The 18,598-nt window shown below is 41.7% G+C and overlaps 6 protein-coding genes across 6 annotated transcripts; 4 read left to right on the top strand and 2 right to left on the bottom strand. All coding sequences in view use genetic code 12, as the record gives it.

The window, feature by feature from the left end:
• The first annotated feature begins 36 nt into the window (after nt 1-36).
• Nucleotides 37-2,891, top strand: CDC47 (DNA replication licensing factor MCM7). Its single transcript, XM_064919947.1, has one exon. The coding sequence runs from the start codon at nt 234-236 to the stop codon at nt 2,616-2,618; it is 2,385 nt and encodes a 794-aa protein (XP_064775350.1). The 5' UTR covers nt 37-233; the 3' UTR covers nt 2,619-2,891.
• A 2,342-nt stretch (nt 2,892-5,233) lies between these two features.
• Nucleotides 5,234-5,993, top strand: RJT20DRAFT_38343 (uncharacterized protein). The gene has a single exon (XM_064919942.1). It carries the CDS (start codon nt 5,345-5,347, stop codon nt 5,924-5,926), a length of 582 nt encoding a protein of 193 aa, XP_064775349.1. The 5' UTR covers nt 5,234-5,344; the 3' UTR covers nt 5,927-5,993.
• A 362-nt stretch (nt 5,994-6,355) lies between these two features.
• On the bottom strand, nt 6,356-8,274 carry RJT20DRAFT_38345 (uncharacterized protein). Its single transcript, XM_064919943.1, has one exon. The coding sequence runs from the start codon at nt 8,166-8,168 to the stop codon at nt 6,483-6,485; it is 1,686 nt and encodes a 561-aa protein (XP_064775348.1). The 5' UTR covers nt 8,169-8,274; the 3' UTR covers nt 6,356-6,482.
• Nucleotides 8,275-10,875: 2,601 nt separating this feature from the next.
• Nucleotides 10,876-14,313, top strand: RJT20DRAFT_38370 (M1 family metallopeptidase). The gene has a single exon (XM_064919945.1). The coding sequence runs from the start codon at nt 11,154-11,156 to the stop codon at nt 13,845-13,847; it is 2,694 nt and encodes an 897-aa protein (XP_064775347.1). The 5' UTR covers nt 10,876-11,153; the 3' UTR covers nt 13,848-14,313.
• Nucleotides 14,156-16,167, bottom strand: ASN1 (asparagine synthase (glutamine-hydrolyzing) 2). Its single transcript, XM_064917012.1, has one exon. The coding sequence runs from the start codon at nt 15,999-16,001 to the stop codon at nt 14,271-14,273; it is 1,731 nt and encodes a 576-aa protein (XP_064775346.1). The 5' UTR covers nt 16,002-16,167; the 3' UTR covers nt 14,156-14,270.
• A 715-nt stretch (nt 16,168-16,882) lies between these two features.
• Nucleotides 16,883-18,250, top strand: DFG10 (putative polyprenol reductase). The gene has a single exon (XM_064919946.1). It carries the CDS (start codon nt 17,253-17,255, stop codon nt 18,153-18,155), a length of 903 nt encoding a protein of 300 aa, XP_064775345.1. The 5' UTR covers nt 16,883-17,252; the 3' UTR covers nt 18,156-18,250.
• The last annotated feature ends 348 nt before the right edge of the window (nt 18,251-18,598 follow it).

Raw genomic sequence — 18,598 nt, 5'->3', positions numbered from 1 at the left:
GGTATTAAAACAGACCAAAACTCACAAAAAACTCAGTTCTGATCAACCTGGTTGCTGTATTCACGACCGTTCTTTCAAATCTCCGAAATTCCACCTCGTTCCCGAGATAATCTCACCACTAAGAACTCTCATCTCAACAGCATATAACGAGCTCTATACAGATTCTAACCATCTTATCCCAAGATTTTTCACTAAAATAAACTACAAAAACACCCTAGAACACACCGCCAGCTATGTCCACCACCACAGTCTTGCCTTCGATCCAAATGAAGGTCAATTACTCCGAGTACAAGACCATTATTAAGGATTTCCTTACTTCTTACAAGGAATCTTCTACTGATATCGATGTGGATGACTTCGAAACGGCCACTTCCAATGCCACAAAGTACTTGGCCATACTCAAGAAGGTCGCCAATAGAGAGCAGACCACCATTAACATCGATCTTGACGATCTCAAGCGTTGGCTCTCCAATTATCTGACATCTCAAGGCTCAAATCAAGAGTTTATTGGTAATGTTCTCAACAATACTCATAGATATCTCGAGCTTTTCAGCGATGTCATTGACGAAATCATGCCTGAGCCTACCAAGGATATCAGCTACAAAGACGACGTTCTCGACGTCATTTTACACCAACGTAAACTCAGAAATATCCGTCTACAACAAGAGAATAACGACGAATTCAACCATCTTCGTAATGGCTTACAACATGATGGAGAATTGCTTAATAACAACAACGAGGACCAAATTGCCCCGGCAGACTACTTGTTTCCGTCCCGTTTAACCCGTCGTTACTGTGTTTACTTCACTCCTCCGGCAAACCACAAGTCTTTGTCCGTTAGAGAGATAAAAGGTGCACATGTTGGCCATTACATCACCGTAAGAGGTATTGTCACCAGAGTTTCCGATGTCAAGCCTTCTGTCGTTGTCAATGCTTATACCTGTGACAAGTGCGGATTCGAGATCTTCCAGGAAGTCAATTCCAAGGTGTTTACTCCTCTTTCCGAGTGTACTGCTCCTAATTGTAAGAACGATAACAATAAGGGCCAGCTTTTCATGTCCACAAGAGCTTCCAAGTTCAGCAGCTTCCAGGAAGTCAAGATCCAGGAGATGTCCAACCAGGTACCCGTTGGTCACATTCCTCGTAGTTTAACCATCAATGTCAATGGAGATTTGGTCAGATCCATGAATCCAGGTGATACTGTCGATGTTTCGGGGATTTTCATGCCTTCTCCATACACTGGATTCCGTGCCTTGAAGGTTGGCTTGCTCACAGAAACCTACTTGGAGGCTCAGCATGTCAGACAACACAAGAAACAATACGATGCTTCTGAAATCTCGGCTCAAGCCCAAGAAAAGATCCAGCAATTGCTTGCTTCCGGTGATGTCTACAACAAGTTGGCCAGATCCATTGCTCCAGAGATCTATGGCCACGTAGACATCAAGAAGATCTTATTGCTTCTCTTGTGTGGAGGTGTAACCAAAGAGATCGGAGATGGGCTTAAGATCAGAGGAGATATCAATGTTTGTCTTATGGGAGATCCCGGTGTGGCCAAGTCCCAATTACTTAAGGCCATTGGCAAGATTGCTCCTCGTTCCGTGTATACCACCGGTCGTGGTTCTTCTGGTGTTGGTCTTACTGCTGCTGTGATGAGAGATCCCATCACCGACGAGATGGTATTAGAAGGTGGTGCCCTTGTGTTGGCTGATAACGGTATCTGTTGTATCGATGAGTTTGACAAAATGGACGAAAGCGACAGAACCGCTATCCACGAAGTCATGGAACAACAGACCATCTCCATCTCCAAGGCTGGTATCACCACCACTTTGAACGCCAGAACCTCGATCTTGGCAGCAGCCAACCCTCTTTACGGTAGATACAACCCTCGGTTGTCTCCTCACGAGAATATCAACTTACCAGCAGCATTGTTGTCTCGTTTCGATATCATGTACTTGATCTTGGACCAGCCTTCGAGAGAGAACGACGAGCGTTTGGCTGCTCACGTAGCGTATGTCCACATGCATAACAAACAACCAGAAATGGACTTTGAGCCACTCGACGCTAACACCATCAGAGAGTTCATTAGTCGTGCCAGAACTTTCAGGCCAACGGTTCCTAAGGACGTGGGAGACTACGTCGTTCAGATGTACATCAACATGAGAAAGGAGTCCCATAGAAATGAAGGCTCTGTCAAGAAATTCGCTCATATCACTCCAAGAACCCTCTTGGGTATCTTAAGATTGTCCCAAGCGTCTGCAAGACTCAGATTCGATGATCACGTCACATTTGACGATGTAGACGAGGCTCTCAGATTGATCCAAGTATCCAAATCTTCTCTTTACACCGAAGACGACAGACTCAGAGAAGACAACAGTGCTACCACCAAAATCTACAACATCATCCAAAGTGTCGCATTGGGAGACGGTTCCAAGGTCTCCAAGAGCTTGCCATTGGCCGATTTGCGGGAAAGAATAATTGCCAAGGGTTATACTATCCAGCAGTTCGACGACTGTATCTACGAGTACATTCTTCTTGGTGTTTGGCAGAAGATTGATAACGGTGACACTTTGATGTTCATGAGTGGAAGAGACGACGAAGAAGACGAGGATATGTTCTAAATCCCGTCTTTGTTCCAGTCCTCTGGCTATCTCCTAGAATATTTGCTAATGAACGGTGAACTGTCTCCCAGCATACTGCTAATGAACGGTGAATTGTCTCCCAGCATATTTGCTAATGAACCCATATGGCATTGAACCCCATGGCATTGACTTTTGCAGCATAACCTTTTTCAACTTTTCAACTTTTTGCAGCTGCTTCCAATGGTGATATTTTCACTTGCTACCATATAATCTATACCTTTCCAAAGAAGAGTATATTCCACTTCATTTCTTGTATTGTTTATGTATACTAGCTATTGATTTATACTACTTGTACTTTAATAGAAATTCTTCATCCGAAAACTTCTGAATTGGCACCAAAGCTCGTCTAAACCCCCATATTATCTCGTCATCTCTTCATCCGGGGCCTCTCGATCTCATCATCTCTATCTTCATACCTCCTGCCGAACGGTTTCTTATACGCACTAATAAAGAAGACCCCAGAAATTTCAATTTGCATGGTTTTCACCTGGTTTAAATCAGTTTCTTTACCTCCACTGTAGAAGTATGGACAGGGTAAGGGAATTGGATGCTTCTACTCTTCGGAGTCGAAGCAGATCGGTAGATGTTACCAGTCTTCCTTTTCTGCGGGGTCCTCTAACCATCGAAGTCTCACGGTCTCCACTGGAGGTTCGTCGGGCCGATTTGGAAGAAGATGGAGACCCCCTGGATAAGAGTAAAAAGGCTGAACCCTCGAGGGAGGCTCTTCCCTTGGAGGAAATAAACTTATCTCAGCAAGATAAGGAACCTCTGGATAACCAATTGGAAGAAAACCCCAGGGCTAAACAACAAGCCTATACGGAGTTACTTCGAGACTTTTTCAAGTTATCAGTACGGCTAGAGAACGAAGGCTCCGTTGCAAGAGACCACGTAAGTACAAAGAGAATACTAAATAGAGTAGTTATCATTCATTCGTAGTTGCTACTAACAGTCCCAATGTCTAGATGGCCAATGAAAGAACGTTTCTTTCGTGGATTCGAACGGCAATGACTTTCGTCACTTTTGGAGTGGCCTTTCTTCAGTTCTTCCGGTTGGAAGAAAAGTCCAACTTCGACGTGGAGAAGGATGGAATTGAGTATAACATAGCAGACAAGAGAGTCAGGTTAATCCACGATTTAAGTCGGCCCATTGGTGCCATTTGTATTCTTATGGGCATTCTTGCTACTACATTCGGAGCCATACGGTACTTCGAGGTGCAACAGCTCTTGATTCTGAATTACTTTCCAGCCACCAGGATGTCGATAGCAATCTTGGCTGTGATCAATTTGTCGGTGTTGGTATTGCTACTAGTGTTGGATATCAAGATCAGTGTGGTATAAATGGGGGAGATAAGTACATAAGAGATTGTATGAGAAGATATGACAGCTGGAAATACAGATTTATTCAGGATTCAATGAAGTAATTATCCTATAATACCATTATACGATTATACCATTATACCATTATACCATTATTGGATTGTATCATTGTAGAATTGTCCATATACATAATTCATATTATAGGAATGTAGAATTATTCCATTCTACGGTTGTACAATTCTGGAATAGTTCTATTCTATTATTCAACAATTAGACATTATATCATTGTACAATTCTACCATTCAACCATTCAACCATTACACCAATCCTATTACTCCCACACCCTACCTTTCTTGTACCATTCCACCACTCTACCATCCACCACTACCCACCAACCTTCTTATACTCTTCTTTTTTTGCAACTATTCCCAAAGCAAACTGTGGCGTCGGTATAACAAACGATTTCACAGCCAATGCGGTGATGCGTATATTATCTAAGTAGAGGGTTATTTTCTATGTGGGAGCTGTGCTGCAAAAGTGTAATGGTGTCATGTTAGGATAAGAGAGGTGGGAGAGAGAGGTGGAGGTGTTAAAGAGTGGGAGAGAGAAGTAGAATGGTAGAAGAAGTAGAATAGAAAAGAGAAGTTCCGTGATAATAGCATAGGTAAGAAGAGTGGGAAAGAGAAAGAAAGGGGGTAATGGTTAGAGAAGAAGAATCGTAATGGGAGATAAAAGAAGAGTCATAATGGATAGAGAAGAATAGTGGTATAGACAAGAAGAATGGGATAGAGAAGAGTGTGGAGAAAGAAGTAGAATGGTAATGGTATAGTCAAGTGCAATGGTAGAACGGTATAAACAACAAGAACGGCATATACAACAAGAATTGGATAGACAACTACAATGCTCCATGGACTTCCAACCCTTGATATAGATATTTCTTCTCTTGAATGGAATGTAGAAATCTCTCTCTGGTTGGATGATCTCTGTTTATTGGCCTCTCGCTGTAACACCCTCTCTCCCTGCTGTGCTCTCGCTAACAATCAACACGTTGCGAGAGACTCCCACCGCCGCCCTCTCCCCAGCTTCTTTAATTTGATAATGAGCAATGACAAACTCCTTAGACAACATACAAAGGAAACCTTCAAAAAAATGTCACTATCTTCCTAAATCTCTCTCTACAATAAACACTTCGTATCTACCACCCCCAACCTGGTCCTCTAATTTCCAGTCCCACATTTACGCACACCCTCCACAACTCCAGTAATTCCCAGAACATACCTTCCCGGTAATGAAAAATCAACAATTTCAACAGCCCTTCGATTGACGTAACTGTGTTGTTATTACAGCATTCTCGAACATATCTACCCTGAAATACCACTCATATACACCATGTCCGACTACAATTCCAATACAGTTCCTCAGTTGAAGGAGTTGTTGAAGGGAAGAGGCTTATCCACCGACGGAAAGAAGGCTGATTTGGTGGCCCGTTTGGTCGAGAACGACTCTGCTGCTCCAGTCGCCGAAGAACAACCTGCCGAAGCTGCTCCAGTCGCAGAAGAAGCTGCTCCAACAGCCGCTGAAACAACAGAGACTGCTCCTTCCGAAAATGCTGCTTCCGAGGAAGTGAAACCACAAGAAGAGCCTGTTCTGGCTGAAAGCCAACCGGCCGAGAAAGAAGAGGAACCTCCAAAGGTGTTGACCGCCGAAGAGAGAAAGCAATTGGCTGTTGACCTCTTGACCAAGAAGATACTGAGAGCCCAAAAGTTTGGAGATGAAGCCGGAGCCGAAGCCGCTAAAAAGGACCTTGTCCGTGTAGAGAAGTTTGGTGTGGAGGCCGGTACCGCTTTAGCCAAAGAAATCGGTCTTGTTGACAGAAGCTTGGGCAATGGATTCAAGAAGAGATTCAACGGAAAGAGAAGAAACAATAACAGAAAGGGTTTTAAGCCAAGAGGCGACAAACGTAGAAATTAACCGAAGAAGTTTGTAGACAATGACACCTGAAAAGTTCCACTAGCTTACAGTGTATACTATGAATTGTACAATAGTCCAATGGTCAAATAAGAGCCAAGTGTACTACTACAATGGGAAACAAATAGCAATCAGTGTCAAGTTCGATATACTGAAGTAGGTGACCCAATTGAATCAATAGTTAGATTGTAGAAACAATGACCGAAAATTATATAGAAATAGGACTTATTAAAAACTGATACCTGCGTGCAGATATCCAATATACGATTATCTAAGAATACGTTCATTGTTGATGTCAATGTCATTAAGCGCTAGTGTCATTGGATCATTAAAGTGCTGCAAAAAACGAGTTTAAAGTATCTTCAAATCGATCGAAACGCATGACTCTAATAATCTATTTGCACACCTTATAGGTTCTCCGTAATTGCACGACTTATAAAACTCAACTAATGTATGGCCAACTTATGTTCAACGGATTAAGTGTTTGCATTGTTGTTATCCGTTATAAAATCTCCCTGAGAGTATCCAACTCTCTTTTTGCTCTAAAAGAATCTTATGCTTATCTAGGACTATCGTCTGTGGCTTCACCCTCATCGTCACTGATCTCATACTGTGCTACATCTGCGTATTCGATTGGATCGTTGGCATTTGGATCCACAATTAAACCATTGTTCTCCTTGATCCAGATAAAGTAAATGAGGATGACTAAAATGAAGAAGTTAAGGTAATGGGCCCAGAATAACAACAACCAGTTCTTCGTATCAAGCCATATGCTCTCAGCAATATGCACTTGCAATATCATTAACTCGAGGGTCTCTCTTTCTTTAGGTATGTGGTCTGGCATGCTTCCTTGCATCATTTTGTACACTCTGTGAAAGTAGATCGGAAAAATAACCAACATTGTGGCAATAGGCAATACGAAGATAACGAGAATAGAACGTCTAAATGCAGTTAATGTCTTCTCATTCGAATTGGATCCTGGTGCCTCTGTGTCTGTAGATGGAGGGAAAGTATTTATCACCTTCTTCGTCTTAAAGTAATAGACTAACGATACGATGAACCAAATAAATGGCATGATACCAGTAATGGAAGCAACGGCTGCAAAAATAATCGTGAGTAATTTGCTGTCAGTGCTAATGTGGGGCATTTCACTCCCAGTGGAAGCAAAGTCTAAGGTGCTAGCCTTCTTAGTGTCCACAAGAGCAAACAATCTTAATAAAATAGCTGCAGCGAGATTCACATACAATAATATCTTCGCCTTTAAGAATAAGCGCTTGGGAATCATCCTATAGTTCCTGGAGTTTCCACGGTGGTAATATACTACACCATAGCCCATTGCAAACAAGCAAATAAAGAAATTGAGCACGATAGTGAAAATGACAAGTGCTGACGTGTGCAAGTCATATAGCGTGTCCCAAAATCTGCTTGATACATATCTATTCTCGAAGAATCCTATTATTGCAAGAGTGGCTGCCAAGATGATATAAGGGATGAGAACATAGAATACCACGGTCCGTGAGATCAATGAAATCGAGTTCAAATTGCTGAAATCATCACCAACTTTGAAACGCAAAATGTAGTTGAACAAGTAGGCGAAAATAGCTAATCCTATAATTACCAACCATTTCTGCTGAGTGTATTGAACGTACAAAACATACGGAAGAGTTCCATATGGATTCTTGAATGTGATTGGAACAGTAAGTTCCAGTAATCCCAATGTCGTTGGGGGAGCTATGTATACACAGTAAAGCCCCGATCTGTCAACCTTGAAATTGATATCCACATGGGAAGAATCTTTGTGGTCGGGAGTGTCGAGGGCAATGTAATCGTTAAAGATCACCTTATCGTCGATTTCCTTGTAATCCTTGTACAATTTAAGATCGAACTTGTTTGTTTCGAAATTCACCAATCCATCGTAGGCCTGGATTTTCCCTATGTCCTTTTCCGAGTACATTTCATTGTATACCTCTGCTGGAAGGAGGTTGGTGAAGTTAACGATATCGGTATACTTGAGAATAAGCACCGGGAACGTCAATTCCTTCAATTTCGTATCTCCGACGTTCTCGAAGTTGTCGATATACAAGCTGATCGAAGCCTGGTCTTTTGGCGAAGCCTTTAAGAAAGAACACACTGCTCCAGAGTCATTGTACTTAGCAATGGTCGGAGGAAACGGGTTAGCACCGGCGTTGGCCACGGCGGCAAATGCTGCCAACGCAGCAACCTTAGTATAAGCCCACAGAACCATTTGGAGACCTTTTCTACTACTTCAATTGCAATTCTTGGCTATATCTAGACTAAAGAAGAAGAAGAACAACAATCATTCTTTTACAGCAACCTTACATACTTAAAAAATAAATAGTGACGAGGAGTCGTGCACGGGGAGAAAAAAGGGGTTAGGGTGAGTGAGTGATCACGTGACTTGTGTGGAGCTGTTGTGAAGTACGAGGGAGAGGTTTATGTTGATTAGATGGGGGTGGTAGAGTTGGTGGTAGAGGGTGGTAGAGTAATCTGGGTGAGTCTAATGGTGGAGGTGGGGAGGCGAAATTCGGTGAAAGAGAATAATAAAGAAGTGCGTAATACAATTCATCAGTAAATTTATGTATATAATGAGAGTCCTACTGGTGAAATAATTTTAGAGAGAGAGAGTACCTGGATGATTCTTTCTTTTTCGTTCTCTTTTTTAGATGTTTTCTCGAAGAATCCCGATCTTTTCTACTCCTGGAGCCACTCGCCACCCTGGCACACCTTCACACTTCAAGAACCAGGTGCCGTTCAATCGAAGTCACCCGCTCCATCCGATAAATCGGTTATCAAATAGGGTTAAACGAAGCTCCTGTATGCAATACATGGCTAATTATAGCATTCTTATTGTTATATGCAAGATATGCAAGAGTGTCGGCTAACGGCTTGTGATTTTGGAGCCGATAGCCGATCAAGCTAAGTTGGAAGGATGAATAGAAGGATGGTTATAGTTATAGTTATCGTAATACACAGTGGTGAATGAAAGATGGGATGGTGAATATCGAGTGGAAGTTGGGTTGAGAGGACCGAGCCAGTGTGAGGTGAAAGACTGGTAAATTTCAAAAGAAAGATGGCTGCAAAAAGAAACGGCCCGGATCCAAATCAGCATCTTATCTTCTTGGCTCCTTCAGGAACCCCATTGAAAAAGTAGCCTTGGACTAACAAAAGCCACCACTAAAAGAAGCCACTAAAACTTCTCTGCCATTGTTAAGAAATCCCCCTCGGGGTTTTTCTTGGGATAGAAAGGGGGAGTTGAAGGTGATTGACGCTAAAAAGGAGTCTTTTTTTCTGATTCTTGGAGAGTAGTCAAAGAATACGATGGTGGCACTTCTTCGTACAAAGCAGAGCCGTAAAAACGTTGGTACAAGATATCCAAGATACTCAGCTATTCAAGAACGCTTAGGAGTATATTAATCCCTGGGATATCAAACGAAGAGGTGAATGTAATTTTAAATCACTTTTAGTAGTAGCTTTGAATAGGTAAGGAGTAAATATATTATTTATCCACTTCTATTCTCATGCTATCCGTTTTCCCCCATTATTCTAAAAAAGTTTAAATTACGAAATCCGTATTTCCTTATATGAAATTTTGCAACTGTTACTGGAAAGGATGCAAAAGTTGAAGGTTAACGTTTCACACAATTATAAATATACATAACCTTCAGATGTGTTCAATTGACAGGACTACTAATTATCCCTAGAAAGCTATTTGACAATCCCTTCTACTTTTTTTTAGCCGTCTTCCTCTTCACTTAAACAATTATACCTTCTCTTACAGTCAAATTTCAAGAAAATTGTCCCTACGAAACCCCTGGTTTCAATCTACAGTTCTTAACCAATTATGATATTAACATCAATCCTATTCTACTCAGTAACTTCTCGGATGCATTTGTCCTTCTCTCCATTCACCAACGTCCATGTCGCTTCTTCTTACCCAGAAGGATCGCATCTCGTCGAAGACCTTTCGGGTTCTTCTTATACTTCTCCGAACAGGCATCATCTTCCATTTTTAGTTCATTTCTTTCATTTGAATGCTTCGTATGGCTTTCTTTCCAGTAGGGGAATGGTATTGTCTTGTAACAAAGCCGTCCAACTCTTATAACCGTTCTCGGGGCCACGAAGATAAGAAGGATTTTATTTCCAGTGACTCTCTGTATTCTATTACATTCCGTAAATAACTCTCCATTCCCATATTTCATATTTCATGTTTCATAATTCCCATCCCATTCAATGTATATATACTAAACTACTACCCACGAACTCCACTGTTTCACTCTGTTTCTTACCTCTTCTACTACCTCTCGCCACCACTCTCTAACGCCGTACCATCTCCCTCTCCCCCACTGCCACTCCCTTCCCTCTCCCTCTACGGCCCTGCTGTGTCTTCTCGATATGGTAGCATCTACCGATGAACCACAACGACAACCTCGACGACAACGACAATGACGACGACATCTTCCTCTTCCTGTTCCTCTTCCTCTTCCTCTTCCTCTTCCTCGTCCTTCTCTCCTTTAGCCATGCCACTGTGCTTTGCTTCGCTTCGCTTCGGGGTTCGGTATTTTTCATTACTTCCTTTTCAACTGGGACATTTTTTATTAAATTTATACCACTTTCCAGTTCTTTGTTCTTTCTTTCAAATCGTTTCTTAGACATTTTTCATACACTTCATTCGTCTGGTGGGTTATTTGTAATACAACAAAGTACCTCGTTTCTTCCGTAAGCATCGACGAATTCCAGTTACGGTTTCCGGATTAATTTTGAACTTAACTGCCGTAGAGTTTCTCCTTAGCCGCTGAACAGTTTGGTACCAACACTTTGTTTAAGTATTTGTATTTCGGAAGCATTGTGAGTATTTCCAGAATATCTATAGTATTATAGTTTTTCTTTGTTAATATTCTTTGTTAATAGGAGCAATCTGTAGAGTTTATACACCTCAATTGGCGTGGAAAGAAGTAGCCATTACGTGATATCCATCTCGTTAGAAAGAAGTTAAAGTACCTTCGTTAGTGGTATTTGCAGCTATTTTGTTAATTTGATCTGTTGATCTGTTTTATATCGTCGTCTTTGATTGTCTTTGATTGTCTGTTTCATATTTCTTTGGCGAAATACACTTACATTAGATACAAAGTCGCCATAGGAAGACACCACCACAACAACTTCATTTACTACAACAACTTCATCACCATTTCGAAGACACAACACCACCAAAATGTGTGCTGTTACCTTGGAACCAACATCCAAACCATACTACGAAGCTTTGCCAACCCATTTGAAGCCGGTTCACTATGACCTTTCGGTCTCAGCCATCGACGTCGCTAAAGAAACCTTCAAAGGAAAGGTGGTCATCGACTTACAAATCGTCGAGGATACTTCGGAGTTACACTTGAACTACCGTGACTTGACTGTTACAAAAGAAGGAATCACCGTGGAATTGAAGGCTAAAGATGGAACAACAAGCTCCGTCAGCATTAAAGAAGTAACGGAATTCAAAGAAAAGGAGTTCTTCATCGTCAAATTCGACCAAACTCTCAAGTCTTCGTCTGGTGCCTCGTTATTAGTCACTCTTGTCTACGATGGTATTATCCAGACTAACATGGCTGGTTTCTACAAGTCGGCTTACACCGAAAATGGCGAGGAGAAGTTCATGTTATCGTCTCAATTCGAGGCTACTGATGCTAGAAGAGCCTTCCCGTGCTTGGATGAGCCTTCGTTGAAAGCAACGTTCAAGGTAAACATCGCTGTTCCAGAAAACTGGACGGCTTTGGGTAATACCCCTGTAGAGAGCACATCAACAAGCAGCGAAGATTCCAATGTCAAGATCGTTCAATTCCAAGAAACCCCGATTATGTCAACCTACTTGTTGGCTTGGGCTTGTGGTGAGTTTGAGTACATCGAATCTTTCACCGAAGACAAATATCAAGACGGAAAACCTTTACCTGTTCGTATTTACACCACCAAGGGCTACTTGGAAGATGCTAAATTGGCTTCGGAAATCACTCCTAAGATCGTTGATTACTTCTCCAAAATCTTTGAGATCCAATATCCATTGCCAAAGTTGGACTTGATCGCAGTGCATTCGTTCTCCCATAATGCTATGGAAAACTGGGGTTTAATTACTTATAGATCGACCGCTTTGCTCTACTCTGAAACTAAATCAGACCCATCTTACAAGCAAAAGGTCGCTTATGTCGTTGCTCACGAGTTGGCACATCAATGGTTTGGTAACTTGGTCACCATGAAATGGTGGGATGAGTTATGGCTTAACGAGGGTTTTGCTACCTGGGTCGGTTTTGCAGCTGTTGACTTCTTGTATCCAGAATGGGATATTTTCTCTGGTTTCGTCTCGGAATCATTACAACAAGCCCTTAATTTGGACGGTTTGCGTAACTCTCACCCTATTGAAGTTCCTGTAATTGATGCCTTGGATATCGATCAGGTTTTCGACGCCATTTCTTACCTCAAGGGTGCTTCTACTATTCTAATGATCTCAAATTATTTAGGTAAGGAGGTATTCCTCAAGGGTGTAGCCACTTACTTGAACCGTAACAAGTTTGGTAATGCTACATCTCACGATCTTTGGTCTGCTATTGGAGAGGTTAGTGGTAAGCCTATCGACCTGTTGATGGACTCATGGATTAAGAAAGTCGGTTTCCCTGTAGTTAGTGTGGACATTGAAGAAACTTCCAAAAGCTTGGTTCTCAACCAATCCAGATTCTTGAATTCTGGAGATCTCACCGAAGAAGAGAACGAAACTAACTGGTGGATTCCACTTAATATCACTACCGACTCCACGTCTTTACGTGAAATATCGGTGGACTCCTTTGAATCTGAGACCTTGATCATTGATAACTTCCCATTAGAGAAAGATTTCTTTAAGTTGAATAAGGATACTTCTGGTGTCTACAGAGTCAACTATTCTGCTAAAGTATTGGAGACTAACATTCTTCCTCACTTCAACAGAATGTCAGCCAGAGACAAAGTCGGTTTAATTGCTGATACAGCAGCCATTGCTATTTCTGGTAACAACTCCACTCTCACTCTTTTAAAGTTGATCCAATCTATCGTTCCTGAGTTGGGTGATGACTACGTCGTCTGGTGGGAATTAGGTAAACGTTTGGAACAGTTTGCTATTACATTCGAGGGCGCGGATGACACTGCTAACTTAAACGGTTTCTTGAAAGCTGTTTATGAGAAGAGAGCTATACAATTAATTGAAGAATTAAAGAAGGATCCTACCAGCATTGATACTGTGGATTTCTTGAAGGTTAAACTCAGATCGGAAATCTTGGTCCAAGCTGGTTTGCTTTCTATTCCAGAAGTTACTGAATATGCCACCGAGTTGTTTGACAAGTGGTTAGAAGGTACTGCTATCCATCCTTCCCTCAAGTCCTTCGTTTTTGGTACGATTGCCTCATCTCCTTCTTTCACAGAAGCTCAATTTGAAGCTATTTTGAAGGAAGTCACTAACCCAACCTCATTGGACTCCAGAGAGCTTGCATTAGGCGCATTGGGACACGTTCACAACGATCAGCTTGCAACAAAGCTTATTAGTTTATTGACAAACCCAGAAGTCATCCCAACTATGGACTCTCATTTCTTGGGTGTCTCATTGTCTAAGAACTTCCATACCAAGGAAAAGTTCCTCCAGTTCTTCCTCGACAACTACGCCGAATTGTACAAGTTAATGTCTACCAACATGGTTGTCTTGGATAGATTCATCAAGTTGACTTTGGGTAACTACCAGTCACAAGAGGCATACAATAAGATTGAGGAATTCTTCAGTGGTAAGGATGTCCACGGCTTTGAGAGATCCTACAAGCAGTCTTTGGACAACATCAAGATCAACACCAACTGGTTCAACAGAGACAGCGAAGAGGTCAAGACTTTCTTGAAGGACTTTTAAGGGTAGTATCCTTTTAATAGCAAGCGAAGATTTCATGACTGAACGGTGAAGACCAATAATAATTATTATATCTAGTATTCCAAGAAGTATATTGAATATGTAGGGTTGAACTTTGCTTGTCTACGTTTGACTTTGTTAATCTAGTGTGTTATTATTTATACATTCATTGGTTTCACTCTCCTTGAATAACCATAAAATTTCATATCTCATACTTCTGGTAAAATTTTGCAGCCATTTTTCACTACACTTCAGTATAATATTTCACCCGTGCAAGATATACTACAATAATTACACCTTCAGGCTGTCGATTAAATAATGATATATATTAACGTAATTTAACACCTTCTTACCGTCTCCTTGACTTGGTTTTCGTTTTATCGTTTTGATACTTTATGTAGAAATCTATAAACAAGTGCCACTCCTCTACTCAAGGCTAACCTTGTGGTCGTGAGTAGCGGCGTATCTACCTGAAGGGTCCTCATGACATCCCCACTCAGCCTTTGGAATCCATCTCATGACAGTAGTGGCGGCGGCCTTAGAGTTCTTGAACATACGGTCGAACTTGCATCTGTACCAGTAAGCTTCCTTGGTAGTTGGGATATCGTCACCCCATTCGGCCTTTGGCTTAGCGAATTCTTCGTCAGAAACAGCGTTCTCAGCGTGTTCCTTTAAGCCGTCAATCCAGGAGTAACCGACACCATCGGAGAATTGCTCCTTTTGTCTCCACAAGATCTCTTGTGGCAAGTATGGCTCAGCAGTTGGGTCATCAGATGTGTCAAATGCCTTTCTAAGGATATACTTCTCGATCTTACCTTCCTTTTGTTTTATCAACTTGTCCTCTGGGTTAATGTTCATACAAACCTCCAAGAACTCCTTATCCAAGAATGGAACTCTGGCCTCCAATCCCCAAGCCATGGTAGACTTGTTAGCTCTCAAGCAATCAGCGTAATGCAAGTTCTTAACTCTTTGGACACATTCGGAATGGAAATCAGCAGCACTAGGAGCGTTGGCAAAGTACAAGTAACCACCAAAGATCTCATCGGAACCTTCACCAGATAAGACCATCTTAACACCTTGAGCCTTAATCTTTCTAGAAAGCAAGTACATTGGGGTGGAAGCTCTAATGGTGGTGACATCGTAGGTTTCCAAGTGGTAGATGACATCGTCAAGGGCATCAAGACCTTCCTCGATGGTGAAAGTGTGCGAGTGATGGATAGTTCCAATGAAGTGGGCGACCTTCTCTGCGGCAATCAAATCTGGAGCACCTGGCAAACCAATGGCGAAAGAATGCAATGAAGTGAAACCAGAAGAGTGTAAAGAACCCTTCTCATCGACACCGGACAATTCTTTGTTGGCGTCCAAACCCTCTTTATGTTGAGAAATAGAAGCAGCAGCCTTCTTGGTTTCTCTGGAAGCAATAGCAGCGATTAACGAAGAGTCCAAACCACCAGAAAGCAAAACACCGTATGGAACTTCAGCCATAAGTCTCTTTCTGACGGCCAATTCCAAAGTTTCTCTAACCTCTTTGAGATCCACGTTCTTTTGTGGAATCTTAGATCCATCCCACCATGTTGGGGTGAAGTATCTGGTGATTTCATCAGTGTTGGAGTCGTAAATGTGTCCTGGAGGGAAAGCAAAGACCTCGTCACACTCGTCGATTAAACACTTAAGCTCGGAAGCAAAGTATCTTGTTTCTGGCGATTTGGAGCTCTTACCCATGTACAATGTGGTGATACCAATTGGGTCTCTGGCAGCAACGATTCTGTCCTTCTTCTTGTCATACAACACCCAAGCGAACATACCGTCCAAGTGCTTTGGAGCGTCGACGTCGTATTTCTCGAAAAGTGGAATGATAGGCTCACAGTCCGACAAAGACTTGTACTTGTATTCCTTGAGTTCGTCTCTCAACTTAATATGGTTGTAGATCTCACCGTTGACCGCCAAGGTGTAGTTACCGTCTTCAGAGATGATTGGTTGGGCACCGGAGTCCAAACCAACAATGGCCAATCTCTCGTGGCACAAGATTGTCAGGTTTTGGATAATGTTACCAGACCAATCTGGGCCTCTGTGTCTAATTCTCTTGGAATATTGAAGAGCTTTGGCCTTGAAGGCCTCGACTTCTGGCTGTTTATAGGCAGCAAAGATACCACACATTATGACTTTGAAAAATTAGCTAATAGACAAGATATACTCGTGTATTCGATACTTTGGATCACTTTCCGCCACAAAAAAGTTGTCAATGATGTTTTTAACGTTATTACCAACTATTAGATCAACAAAATATCCAACTCTGACTAAAAAGAACCCTCCAAAGTCATTATATACTTTTACACCGACGAGAATTTGGAAATGAAAAATTTGGAAATTCGGAAATTGTGAGTCAGTGGGAGTTCCGAGGCTTAGTAGTCACGTGATATAGATATTTCACCGACGAGATGAGGAAATTGTAAATTTTGGTGAGAAAAGGCCGTGTAATATGCGCCCGAGCCGCAGTATAATAAAAGTCCGGGATACTATGACGGTAACGGGAAGCGGTGAGCGAACGTCGGAAGTCTAATCTGTCACGTGATTATATAGAAATGTTGGGGGATCGAGCTCGGAAATGGGATACCGCAGATGACTCAGTCGTATGATAGTGCAGATTGCAGTTAGTGGAGAGAAACAGGGCTTTTTATGGAGGTACAATATGGAGGAGACGTCAGTAGGGTGACGACGAGTAACTTCCCGAGAAGCGAGTTGCTTAATAATGACTTTGTCAAAATGGATATAGCCATTTGTTAGAGATGAGAATCCCGGTCTCGACGGTTCTTGGTGTAACTCATCGCTTAAGCAGCTCTTGGCTCTGGAACCAAAAAAAATACTAACTACTAACCACGGAAAGAATGGCATATAGAGACCTACAAAGCGAGCGGGAGATCTAGTAAACTCGTCACGAGATCGCAAATGTCTAGCACAGCCAAACTGAAGCTGAGTTAAAGAAGACTTTCTTTTTGTAGAAACCCCAGGGCACAATATCCGTAAGATGTGATTAATTTTTTTTTTTTTGCAACTCGGAGAGAAACTTCAAGAACACGGATTACGAGCAAAGTCATGGTATCCCGGTGGGTGTATACCGGCACCTTAGTGAAGCTTGTGTGTAGTATGGACATGTAGAGATCGCTAGATGGTTAAATGTACTGTTTGTCGTATTTTTGGAATTTTTAACTTTTGCGACATGCGGCTCATGCCAATATGCGACAAGCGTTTGGATCACATGTATAACGTGAATTGGTGGTTATAACATGATGGTGAAAAGTGCCATTTCAGGAGAGTTTATGTTGCAAAGGATTCAAGAAGTAGTAGGCATTTGTAAGGAAAGAGGGTGTGTAGCGTGTGCACTTATTTGTGAAGCAAAGATCAATTATAATGTCCAACTACAACATATTACTTCATGCCATATTGTACGTTTATGGCTTCGCAATCATAACCATATTTGTGACAAAGGTTGTAAAACCATTAAATGGCCTTCTACTCTATGGCAAAAACACTTCAAATAAGCTCGAGGAGTCTCCAAACAGCTCTAAATCGTTAATACAGAAAAATATAGACTTTTTAACAACAATTACGGTGCCCAAATCCTGGTTCGCTCATTACTATGTTGCATTTTTCATAAACTGTCTGGTAATTGAAGCTCTTACCAATGGCACTCAATTACCCTCATATGTAGCAGATTTAATACCACAACCACTGCAGGTAACTGTGGATCCAGTGATATACAAAGACTACAAACTTATACATATAATGTTGTTCATTCAGGCAGCTAGAAGATCCTTTGAAAGTTATACCATAACGAAGTTTGCCAAAACTTCCAAAATGAACTTCTCCCATTACTTGGTCGGACATATGTATTACACGCTAATTTCACTCAATTGTTACCTAAGTCTTCTTAAGATTGTCCCGGTCCCTTATTCCAAGCTCTTCCAAGAGTTCACAACTATTGACTACGCCTTACTTGGCATATTCGGACTTGCTTCCGTGGACCAGTTTTCAAACCATTACCATTTGTCCACTTTGGTGAAATATACCGTGCCTAACTTTAAGTACGTTGCTTCTCCCCATTATTTGGACGAGATCATAATTTATTTGGTGGTCCTTGTGGTCAGTGCCAAGGACGGCTCATTTGACTTTATAGCTTTGAATTACCTTGTAGGCTGGATCTTTGTGGTGGAGAACTTATCAGTGAGCTCCATTGAAACTTATAAGTTTTACCAGACCAAATTCAAGGACGATTTCAAGCTTAAATGGAGTATAATTCCCGGAATACTTTGATTTCTTTAAAAGGGGCAAACCCTCTCATGACAATATACGATTTATATCTATGCCCAAGCCTCAACTACGCCCGTATGGCCACTTTGTACTTTCGTATCTCCTTTCATAAGCCCAGCTCAGCCTTTGGCTATACGTTGTTTATATTATTGCGGTGTGGGTGTTTCAGAGGATTGCGACTGAACGTACTGAAATGTCGCATGTTGAATTCTATTTGCAGATCAGAGAAGTACCTCCAAACGGTTTTAAAAGAATATTTCTTTGGTTTTCATGTTGGCCAGTAACTCGGAGTCTTCTCCGTCGCTTAATCAATGAGAGCTTTGGGTCTTCAACCCATCTCCCTGAACTCGTCCACCCTCCACCCTCAACTCTCCATCTCAATGTCGCATATGCCATCTCTCTCCGGATATCTTCATTATTCGCGACATGCCACAGTGAATCTTCCT

Source organism: Scheffersomyces xylosifermentans (genome assembly GCF_036884685.1).
Source record: "Scheffersomyces xylosifermentans strain CBS 12540 chromosome Unknown RJT20scaffold_3, whole genome shotgun sequence".
Lineage (NCBI taxonomy): Eukaryota > Fungi > Ascomycota > Pichiomycetes > Serinales > Debaryomycetaceae > Scheffersomyces > Scheffersomyces xylosifermentans.
Note: the sequence above shows the minus strand (reverse complement) of the source record. Positions and strands in the feature narration are given on the sequence as shown.